The sequence below is a fragment of the Pinus tabuliformis genome, chromosome 7 (assembly GCF_031772625.1).
Source record: "Pinus tabuliformis cultivar Carrire ecotype Pingquan chromosome 7, CPIR1, whole genome shotgun sequence".
Lineage (NCBI taxonomy): Eukaryota > Viridiplantae > Streptophyta > Pinopsida > Pinales > Pinaceae > Pinus > Pinus tabuliformis.
Genome location: NC_142293.1, coordinates 1,093,980,939 through 1,093,993,657, shown reverse-complemented (window position 1 = coordinate 1,093,993,657; position 12,719 = coordinate 1,093,980,939). Strand labels below are relative to the sequence as shown.

Genomic DNA, 12,719 nt, shown 5'->3' with positions numbered 1-12,719 from the left:
TCCTCTCCCCTTCCAACTCCATCTCTTTGTCCCTCCCTCTCTCTCAATTCCTCACATCCTTCCTCTCTCCCCATTTCTCTCCTACCTCTCTCTCTCCCCTCCCTCTCTCTTCACCCTCTAACCCCATCACTATCTCCCTCCATCTCTTCTTTTCTCTCTCCCCCTCACTCATTCCTCTTCTTCTATCTCTCTTCATTCCTCCTTTCCCCTCCTTCTATTTATCTCCTTTAGTGCAAACAATCAAATAGGATTAGAAGTCACCATATACGCTGAAATCAATGCATCTACTACAAGAAATATTCTTCCCTCTCCCCCTATCTATATCTATATCTCCAACCATCTATCCTTTTTGTTTCTCTATATCACCCCCCTAAACACACACACTCTCTCTCCATATATATCTATCTCGCTTCCCCTCCCTTTGTCTCTCTATATCACCCCTAAAACATACAAATTCTTTCTCCATATCTATCTATCTCTCCCTTCCTCTTCCTCTCCCTCTCTCTTTCTCTCTTCCCTTTCTCTCTCTCTCTGCCCCCTTCTATCTCTCTTCCCTCCTGCTCTCCTCTCTCCCCATCTCTCCATCTCTCTATCCCTCCCTCTCTCCTCCTCTCTCTCCCTTTATCTCCTACCTCCCTCTTCTTCCTTTCTCTTCCTTTCTCTCACTCCCTCTATCTTTCCACCTTTATCACTCTATGTCTTTGTTTTTCCCTCCCATATATATCTATAGTTAATATATATCATGATATATTAATATATTATAATATATATATATATAAATATTATATTAAATTTAGTATTGTATTAATCTAAAGTTATTAAATTTAATAATATTAATATTAATATTAATATTAATCTGAATATTAATCTTTTAATATTAGTATTAAATTTAATGATGTTTATTTACATGGTATGATAACAAAATTTTGTTATCATGCCATGTAAAAAACATCATTAAAAACTATATCAAATTAATATTTTCAAATATTACAATTTTGAACTCGAAATATTTATGTCTTTAAAAATTTTAATATATCTATAGGATATGTTTTTATCTTTTAAAATTCAATTTATAAATAATTAATTAATAGAAATATTAAAAGATTTTAGAGCATGATTTTAGTTTTTTAAATTTTTTTGTGTTGAATTAACATTTTTTCTTTGATTCAAGCACTGGTATTGGTTTTAGTAAAGAGTAAAGATGTTTAAATTTTATCTAATTAGAAATTTTAATGTGGTAAAAAAATTGTTGAAGATAAAATTATGATCCATTCAAATTGAAAAAAAAAACTATTAAAAATATGAGATAATTGTATTGTAGTTTTTTTATCTATATGATTATTTTAATTTTTGTTTAAGGCAGAAATTAATTATTTTTATTATTATTATTATTTTATTAGATATGAGATAATTACATATATTTCATACTTTGCACGTCTCTATCAAAAATAATAAAAATAAGAAACAACATATAAACTATGATTTTGATTATGAATGAGCAAATAGTCGCCATTCAGTTACTAACAATAATAATTTCAAACGCGCTTACATATTTTCACAAATTCACAACATCCAACTCATAAGTGCTCATATGTACATGTTACGTAATTTGAGAGCATGTAATTCCCAAGTAAGAGTATCATATTCCCTAACAATCTTTCCTGCATGAACTCGATGGAAATTGCGCGCTGGTTTCAGTAGTTGAAGGCACTATTACTACGTTCACATTCATCTGAAAAAGGAGAAGAGGCGGGACTCAGCTATTGCTGTTTTGCTGTTGTTGAGATTGATGATGGAGACGGAGCAGTTTGTAAAGAAGAGATCCTCCCACAGCTCCTATAGTTGGACCCAACAAATAAACCCAAATGTCATCATAATTGTTTGCTACCACGGCAGGCCCAAAGGAACGCGCAGGGTTCATAGACGCTCCCGACACCGACCTGTCCAAAGGATGAATAATAGCAATAATAATAATAATCATATCTTCCTCCAAAGCACATATAGCACTAATTTCTTTCAAATGAATTAATGCAAAAATGAGGAGTTTCCATATTGGTAAGTTGTAATGATAATTCCATCTCCACAATTGGTTAAGTTGCAATGATAATTCTATCTCTTTCTTGACAATCATATTAACTAGCATAATTAGATAAGTAAATGTGGTTGATATTAGAAACCAATCTAATTAGATAATCTCTATTTTGACATCTACATTAATTAGTATAATTAGATTAGTAAATGTGGTTGATATATGTAATGGTAATTTTATCTTTATTGTCACAACCACACTAACTAACATAATTAAATTAGTAAATATGATTGATATACTGAATTTTATATTTTTGTGATCCATATTGATTTTGATAATATCTTTCAGATTAATTACATTTATAGGGTTTCAGCTAAAATCACATCAGCATTCTTCAACTTGTCTTGAGGATGAATCACACTTGTTCGTTCGAAACCTGTAAACAAATAAATGATAATGTGATTTTCGCTGAAACCTCTCTATAAATTGATATGGATCACAAAAACTTCAATTCAATCATTAATCACATTATAAATTGATAGATTATTTTTTATATCAATCTACCTATAAAGCCAAACACCTATATAGACCAAGTTTACTAACTTAATTATATCAATCTATATCAACCCAATTTATTTAATTATGCTAATAGCAATAATAATATCTCCTCCTCGGCACAAATAATTTCTTTCTCATGAATCAATGCATAAATGTGGAGTTTCTATGTTCGTACGCTGTAATGATGACTCCCATTGCAGTCGATGCTCCCACTGCAATGCCTGACAGTTGACCAATCTGCATACCACTTACAGACTCAATTAAAATAGAGCAATATGCTCCAGAATAATTCTATAACAATATGACATATATATGATATGTAGAGAGTATATAAATATGTACAGCTCGAGCGTCCAGGGACAGTGAAGATGCGAGGAACATTATGAAGAATGTAGCGATTATCTCCACCCAAAAGGCTGCTGCAGGATCCGAAACTGGCTTCGTCATTGCCAGCTCCCCTTTTACGCTGTACACTTTCTTTGCGATGAAAGTAGCCAAGATAGAGCTTGTCAACTGTGCAATGACGTACAGAGGCACCTGCTGATCACAAGTAGTAAATGCACCATGGTTGGATAGTCACCCTAATCTTTGTGTTAGATATTTTCTTTTAGGGTTTTGGTTAGATATTTTCTTTTAGGGTTTTTGATATATTTTTTTAATTTTTTTAGTTTAAAGTTATTTAGAATTTAGTAAGATTTATTGGAATGACAAGTTTGAATTGTGATTAAAATTACTTAAAATCAAGTGAACATTGGTTGAAATTATAAATTTAAGTTATGAATTTCTTACAATCTTTCCATGGTTTATAAATTTTTAAAATGTTAAATTTATATAGTCAAAAACCTAATTTAAACAACAAAAATGAAAATTTTACCATTAAAAATAAAAAACCACCAAAATCTTTAAAAAATTCTAATAGTTAAACAACGTCTAAGGAATCATCAGGCATTAATGGAGCTTGCATTTACCTGTGCCCAGGGGAATTGTTGCGCTACCGCAAAAGCTATTGTTACAGCGGGATTGACATGGGCGCCTGAAATATGTCCGATGGAAAAAATGGCGACCATGATTGCAAAGGCTCCAGTCGCTGCGTACTCCATCAGCCCTATTATTCCCTTGTTTTTTTTCCCAACGGCTACTACGGCGCATATAGAGAACACCACTATGAATGTCCCTACCATCTCAGCACATGCCTGTATTCAAATTAAGGAGATGAAGGAATTCATAATGTATATTTTTATTGGGAAAGAAATCGGTCTATTTTAGCATAGCAATTTCCATGTTTATTGGGATTTTTGGAATATTTTGGAATTAGATTAACATAGTTGTGTCTATGTTTATCAAAATTTTGAAATATTTTAAGGATTTGCAATGGACATATTTCAAGTCTCACCACAAAGTTTATTAGTGGGAATTTTTGGGATTTATTTATAAGATTAATGAAGATTTAAATCTCGATAGAAAACATTACCACAATTCTATTCAACTATCCAAATTACATTCAATCTTATTATAACTATTCTATCCAACTACCCAAACTAAACTCAGCAAAAATGAACTTACTATACTTACCCGGGTGAGCAGCAACAAATATCTTTTTTGTGTATCAGCAGGAACCATGGTCGATGACACTTGCAGGTTATGGGCTCCCCCATCCATTCCCTCTTCCTCAACGCCATTTTGATTGGTCATGGCAGCCTCCCACGGTTATCTCACCTGCATTCACCTGCTCCCCTCACCAGGTTTTCAAAGGATTTGAGGCAGGTAGACGATCTGTATCGCTATCCCAAGAGACAGAAGTTCAGAACAGTGAGCCTGTTTAACGAATCCAAGGCACGCTTATAGAGTGAAATGCCTTCGATTTGGACATATGGTTGGGTTGTTTACAACTTTACACCTTTTCCAAATAATCAGAGTCATGACAATTGAGTGGAATGCTACAGAGCCATACGAAGTAGCACGCATTTCCTGCATGTTCAATAGTTGCTTTTCCTCCTCACCATGAAATATTGGAGAGTCCAGACTCCTCCCAGATTCGTTCACACACAAATTGTATGTAACCGATATGGTAAACTAATTTGTGTAAATGATATATCATAAATTTTTGTACATCTCAGAAAGTAGCTGATTGCTTAATTACAGGAGCTAGGCATGCTCACAACTTTTCTACCTCCCTCCCGTCCAGGCTCATGGAATCTATAAAGGCCTACATTTTCTTCTCCTTTCGCCTTTAACGGCCTTTCCGGGCTCTCAAACCTATCGAACGTCCACAGATTCACAAAATCAACATGATTACAAGTTTTTTTAACGTAAAATAACGTGAATACAGTGAATCTCATTTCTTTTATTTTTAAGTTAAAAGAATTACAACCAAACCTCATATAAACTAAATTGATAGGGAGGCCACTTTAATGATGGATAAAACAATTATAATTACATCCCAAATAAATTAACTGATTTACTCTTTATAGGTCTTATATATGAGTTTATGACACAACATTCTATTTATTATGGTAAGTGCATGTTCATAAAATCACTTTCCAGTGAATGTGTGGGGGTGATGTGGGGTTTAGTTCACCACAGGTTACTAGTTCAGATTTCATTACAAGGAATTAAGATTAAGAATATTAAGGGTAAGAGTTATTAATGAGAGATAAACATTGTCTTACAAAGCATCTAGGTTAGATCAAGTATCACACAATCCAAGTAATAACATCTCACATTTCATCACAAGGAATTAAGATTAAGAGTATTAAGTGTAAGAGCTATTAATGAGAGATAAACATTGTCTTATGAAGCATCTAGGTTAGGTCAAGTATCATACAATCCAAATAACAACATCTCATAATCGGGCTCATAATTTTTCCATATAATTTTATAAGAATTTAAATAAAATTAACACAATTTCCAAAATAACCTAATCATTCATTCATGTATATGTCATAATATTTTTTTAATAATTTAATAAAAAAAAAAGTAAATGAACATACAAATCATATAAGTAGGTGTATTTTTTCTTAAATGAATTAAAATATAAATATCTTTTTATAAACTATATATAAATTTACATATTAATATTCCAATAAAAGTTGTTTTTCCTCTTAACAACCATTTAAATTGAGATAATGTTTAATTTCAAGTAGTGGATTATTGCTTGAATATACATGATTCCATTTTTGTAATATAAGGAATGGCAATACAAGATATTAATTTTCTTGTACATATTGATTGAAAGTTTGTGGAGCAAGATTTAATAGTGCATCTGACATAACTGCATCCACTTTCCACATATTATATGGTGGCCCAATTTAACTGAGATCAAATTATCTTTATCAACTTTTGATGTCCTTGTGGAGGATCCCTTGAATCCCCTCTAACGATGACTATGGATCAATTTTGAGTTTCATTTAGCACAATCAATGCTTTCTATAAATCACAAAGTAATCATAATTAACATTGAAAACTACACTCAATCCCCAAGTTCCTTAATTCCCAGTCTTAATTCGCTTTAGCACATATGACTAGCATTGTGACAAACCACTTAACCAAAAGGTGCTAAGGCCAACTTCTCACGTGACTTGAATGTCCACTTTACTCATAATCAACACTTGGTCTAGATAACTTCTTAATATGAATATTTGTTCCAATTTGGATACCGTCTTAAGCCATATTAACCTTCAAGGTTAGATAACTTTTCGTGTGAATTCCAAAATCTAGAATCCAGTTCTTGGTTATAACTCTTTGTGGGGTCTACACCAAACATTTTGAAATCCAAAGATCATCTGGGATGTAGAGTTTGCACTTACTTATGAATTGTGGTGGGGTCTATCTCATATACATATTAGTCTAGATTATAAACTTTGATCCAAATGTCCTTGCTTAAATACAACAATTTCTTTTGATTTGGATATCCACTCCAATATGGATACTTCTACTCTATTTGGCTTAGCTTTGATTCATCTAAAGCCTTTGTGGTTGCACTTTTGTTCGATCCAAATAGCCATACTTCTAGATATAAAGAATTTTGTTGTGTTGTCCCTGCTACAACACCGTCCAAAATTTTAGTCTACATTCCAATTTCAGAGCCTACTTTGACCTTGCAAATTATCTTTTCTAGTTGTAAGAGTCATCCCATGTATATTCTCTAAGTTTTCTAGTCCCTTTGTGAAGAAAACTCAAGTGTCGTCTTTTGGAATGGGAAGTGTGGCACATTGCAAAACCAGAGTTATGGTTCATTTCAAGGGGAAAATTTGGTGTCGATGGGTCTTATTTATCATATAGACATGTATTAGACCCATTCCCAAAGTTTCATGCACTGTCGCACAAGTTTCGTCACTATCATCACAAAGTGTACCTTAAGTGTCACACTTGGAGGAGTATCTTGTTTTTCCTTCATATGAAGGGAACCATGTTATTTCTAAGCGATGAGGGTTTAATATTGTGTCGTCGATTATTTTGAGTGTGTGATCATCTTAAAGTTTAACTTTGGTCTCATATCTGCTTCATTGATCCCACACTTAGCCAAATTCTAGAAGTATTTCCACCCCACCAACTTAAGCTCACTTTGCCCTCCTGAACTATGCATTGCACAGTGGCAAGCCTCAAGCACCCTTACCTCCTAGAACTGCGCAATGTGCAGTTCTTGCCACCAAGGACTACACATTGTGCAATCAAAGTGCTTAATCATGGCCTCTTGATCCCTAGAACTACGCAATCAATCCTCCCATTCAATCTCTTTTTGCATATTGCGCAATTTCGTTCTGCAGTCTTCCTTCCTCGCTCCATGAACTATGAAACCACGTAATCTATTGGCCTCCCTCTTTCCTGAATTGAAAATTACACAATCAAAGTAGGAAAGCCTACCTCATTGTGACCCTCAACTACGCAATCTTCCTACCCAGGCCTCCACTACTACGCATTGTGTAGTAACAAGCCTCACCACCTCACTCCTAGCCTCTAGAACTACACATTGTACAATCCCTGAGCCTCCCTCCCAATACAATATCTAGTTCCAGTTCAATTAGTTATTTTCATGAAGCATGTTAGAATAGGAGTTTTCAGGTTGATGTCGTCTTGTCATGAGTGATTTTCAGTTGCAGGTATTACGTCTTTACATGACAGGATGATAATGGAGGAGAAGGAAAAGGGGACTATACTAGAGGACACTTATGAAGCTACAAAGACAAGTTTATTGTAGAACAAGAAGAAAAAGGGACACTAGTTTGCGACAACAGTTGGAGATCAAGATCATAGTGAAGACCCCCTATCTTCAATCCATATGGAGGAAGAAGAGGAAGAGTATGTATCATCTCTCAAGAAGACACAAAGATAACAAAAGAAAGAGTGGCTTGACATTTCCACATCATCATCAAGTCCATGTCATGTCATGTCATGTCTTGTCAAGTGTCATATGAGTCATCATTTGCCACATCATTTGTTCATGTAATTATGTAATTTTACATAATATGAGAAATGTAATGTGAAGTGGATGTCCAAGAGTCACCTATAAATGTGAAAAGTCATGTAGAAGTCAAAGAGTCTCATGCAAATTCGAAAAGTTAGATGGAAGCTCAAGAGTCATGAGGGGAGGCCAAGAGTCATAAGGGAGGTGGAGAGTCACCTCATTTGTTATATATACACCCTCATAGCTCAATCAAAGGATTTTTCACCTTGGCTCCTCTAACAAAGCATTAGAGAGGAAGATAGTTTTTTTGAGGAGCAAGTAGTAGCTCCAACGCTCCACTATTGAAGCTAGTGATGTTCATTGTAACGACGTATCTTGGAACTTTATCTTAATATTGAATCTCAGTGAGCCAACACACTTTCATGCATATGTCTTAAATGTTGTAAGACTATTCTTTGAATGTTTGTGATATATGTTGTTTTCATTTGTACTAAAGAAATTGAATTATTTCGGTGACTTTGCTGCTTGTCTTGTTGAAGGTGTGGTGTACTTGTTTTAATGATCATTACTTCTATGTGTAATATTTTTCTAGTTGATTAACGATTCTTTCATATACATTCTCGTGTGTATTTATTAGATTTATATTATTACTCTTCTCTTAAAGTCCCACTTTCATCTCCCTTTGATGGAATAACCTTGATACATTCTACAACTGAACATTTCACAAGGCATACTCACTTGTTCATTCAAAAGTAAATATACATACTCTCTCATGGTAACCATCATATTCGAGGAAAATCTCTCAAATAAATGGAAGTCAGATGTTATTTCTGGAAGGGTTCCTATACCAAATGGTGTGATGTCTAATTGGAACTTTTCATGAGGGAGACCCCCTTTCATGTTGGCGAGTTCCAACATCGCCAACATTTTGTTGCTAGAAGGAGGGAAACCGCCTTTTTATGGTTGATAACTCACCAGATCTTAACAAGAAAACTTCTTCACAAGTAACGTTCCCATTTCCACTCCAACTCATATTCCTGAGAGAAAGGAAACTTATCAACCTAATCTGGGACAAGCATTTGAAGTTACTTATGATCATTTATGCACGATTTGACCTATTACTCGTTAGTTTGTGAGAGATCTTGGTTATACTCCTTATTGTTACTATTCTACCTCATAATCTTGTAAAAAAAGAAACAACTCCCAGTGGCGTATTGGTTTCTTCAATGGAAGATTTGGTTATTGCAACCCTTGAGGATTTAGTTGATCCTACAGAAAGAACAAATATGCAAGGGTAACTACTGCCTGTTGAGGAGAATTTGGGTAATGAAGTGGAATATTTTCAGTTGTCTAAGGAGGAACATATTGATTATAACGAAGACTTTAACAGTGAAAGAGAAGCCTCTTAAAACCCAAGAGAAGAGGAGGATGAAGGAGACAAATAAATGGTTTATGCATACTTGGATTGGATGGCCCAAGGGCCACTCGCTCTTCTGGATAATCTTCACAGAATGCCTAAACATCCATAAAATTTGTTGTAAAAGTTCAATCCCAATAAGAGGACCAAAGAAGAATACCATATTGACAATTTCTACATGCATTTACGAATGTTTGAGGTACATTTTGATGACGTTGCTTGTAGACTCTTTCCATGCACTTTAGAAGGTAGAGTGTCTATATGGTATCACAGTCTTCCAACCAATTCAATCTGTAGCTAAAGGGAGTTTAAGAAGCTATTTGTGGAAAAAATTGTTTATGATAAAACTCCTACCATTTTATTAAAAGAACCTGGGAAACTAAAAATGGGGAACAAAGAAAGGTTCAAATACTTTAACCAAATATTTACACATTTATTGAATAAGTTCCCCATATATGTGCAACCACATGATGACATTACGAAAGATTATCAAATAGCTTCCTTTCCAACTAACATTTTTGTGTTTGTCAAAAGTGATGCAAAGGATACTTTTTCTTTAAACTTTACAGAAGCTCTTGTCATCAAAAAATATTTGCATTCTATTGGAGTCATTGAAGACACTGAAAATCCTAAATACTCCAAGGAAATCGGTAAGAAAACCCAAGCCTCTTCCAGCAAAGCTAAGGAGAAAGATCCTTTCGATATGGAAAGATTGACCAAATCTTTGAATTTGCTTATGAATGAAGTATCAGTATTAGAGAGGAGATCAAGTGAGGCATCCACTATTAGCAACAATTATTGTAGGCTACCATTCTTTAAAAAGAACAATAACTCTCAACCGGCTAAATCTACTCAAATTTCTAACACGGTGTTCAATGTCGAAATTTTTGGCATGGAAAACTTTTGTACTTCTCACCAAGAGAAAAAAATGCCCACAGTGGAATCATAATATGAAAAATGTGATGGCTAAACTAGTTGAAACCTTGTTAGCAAAGGAACAACCTAAACAAAGTGAAGAAGTGAGTGAACCTTCCACGAATGAAGAAAGTTTGGCTGTTGGACACTCAATGAATGTGTTTAATGTTATATACAATGTCGAGAATCACAATGTTGATGAACTGTCCATTATAATTTGAGGAGAAAGGGACCTATTTCTGAGTAGGAAATTAAGAATAATTTGTTGCAAATAATTCTACCACCTTCTAATTCAACTCAGAATTCGCTAAACAAGTCTGGAATTACTTTTATTTCAAAAAACACTTCCACTGACATTAAAAACAAGTCCACCACTCTTGAAGCTTCGAATAAAGCTACACCACCCAATCCATCAACATGACTCATTAAGATTGAAACTATTGATTAAAACATTTTCGACGATATGAAAAGAGCTTGAACCAAAATTTCAATCTTTGAGCTCGTAAAGATAATGGGATAGCGAGAACTTATTATACAGTCACTCTCATCATATTATTTGACAAGTAAGGATGTTTTTTCTTCTCAGGTAATGTCCTGTAACTCTCGTCATATTATCGAATTTGTAGTTAAATATGTCAATTTGAATTCTAACACTCTATGCCCTATATTTCTCTTAAAATTTGAAATATTTAATTATAATGTCAATAATTGTTTAATTGATTCTGGTGCATCTATGAATGTCATGCCAATATCGGTTACTAAGAACATTAATGCTAAATGGGATAAAACTGATACATGGTTCATACAATTGGACAAATTGTTTGTCGAAGCAATTGGTGAACTCAACAATATTATCATTTGCTTGTCGTCAAACGATAAACTCACCAGTGTATAAACATTGTAATTGTGTACATTCCCAAAGCCTATTGTAATTACAAGGGTACTTTTCAAATGTTTGGACACATTTATGGCTTTCGTATAAGGGTAAAAATAACCAGATTCAAGTAGAAAGCGAACCTTACATGAAACATATTGTGACACAACTTGAGGTACACAATGAGGTGGTGGGTTTTGCAGATGTCATTTTCAGAAATTATTTTCTAGAAGTAAATCACAAATGTTATCTAGCACAATCTTCACCTGTCCCATAAGATACACAGTTGGAAATCCTTCCTCAAAATCCAACTGGTGCAAATGACTCTTGGACAATACATGTAAATATTAGTAGTATAGGACATAGCTATAGTATTTCTAACATTTGGATATTGTATTTTGATGGTTCGAAAATGTAGAATGGATCTGGAGCTGGTTGTATTTTAATAGACCTGGATAGAACAAATGTATGATTTCTTTCCGCTTGGAATTTGAGTGCACCAACAATGTTGTTGAAGATGAAGAACCCATTTTGGGTTTGAAGCAAGCCATCAACCTCAAAGTGGAAGTGCTCAAAGCAATAGGTGACTCTGAAATTGTTGCACGACGACTACAGAATATGATACATTGTGTGACACCTAATCTTAGAAATTATCAACAAGAGGTATGGCATTTAATTTCACAATTCCAATATTTCAATACTATTTTTGTTCCTTGAATTCACAATGTCGGTGCTAATACAACATCAAATGATATTGTTAGGTTGTCACCTTTAAGGGATGGATTTGTAGTTGAGATTATTTATAGGCCATCCATTCCTAATAACATTACTAACTTTCACATTTTTAATGATGACCAACAAATACTAGATTTCATGGTGAACATTGGTGTATTCAATGATGCAGATATTGATGAAGATGAGCATGAAAAAGCATTGTAGGGGTCAGCACAAGAAAGCAAAGTAAATCTCATGCCCAAGGGTGTGGTATCACTAGAAAAGTTGTATCACCTACAAAATCAGTTTAGGGGGCCAGTGAATGCAAAGAATCATAACTCTTCACTTTCACATGAACAAGTAAATCTTGGCACAGAAGAAGGTCTGAAGTATGTAAATTTCGGTGCTTGTTGCACACCTCAAAAGCAAAAAAAAATTATCCTCCACTTTAAATAGTATCAAGATGTCTTCACATGGACATGTGATGTTCTTAAGCCTTATGATACGTGAATAATCCAGCATGTAATTCCCATAAAGGAGGGGGTCAATCCTTTCGAGCAGAAACTGAGAAAAGTTCACCCTACACTTGAACCTCTCATTCAAAAAGAATTAAGGAAATTGTTGGATGCTTTAATCATATTTAAAGTCTGTCATTCAACATGGGTCTCTAATTTGGTTCCTGTAAGGAAAAATGCTAGGGAGATACGCACATGCATTGATTTTCATAATTTTAGCTGCGCCTTGGACATGAATAATTATCCAGTGTCATCTATGGAACAAATTTTGGAAACAATATCATGATCAGAAA

The 12,719-nt window shown here is 34.2% G+C and overlaps 1 protein-coding gene across 1 annotated transcript; it reads right to left on the bottom strand.

Annotated features, from left to right (window-relative positions):
- Nucleotides 1-1,756: 1,756 nt before the first annotated feature.
- NIP7;1 (NOD26-like intrinsic protein 7;1) lies at nucleotides 1,757-4,279 on the bottom strand. The gene is made up of 5 exons (XM_089453865.1): nucleotides 4,160-4,279; nucleotides 3,556-3,780; nucleotides 2,930-3,124; nucleotides 2,763-2,824; nucleotides 1,757-1,940 (listed from the first exon to the last, which is right to left on the bottom strand). Exons 1-5 carry the CDS (start codon nucleotides 4,277-4,279, stop codon nucleotides 1,757-1,759), a joined length of 786 nt encoding a protein of 261 aa, XP_089309991.1.
- Nucleotides 4,280-12,719: the final 8,440 nt, after the last annotated feature.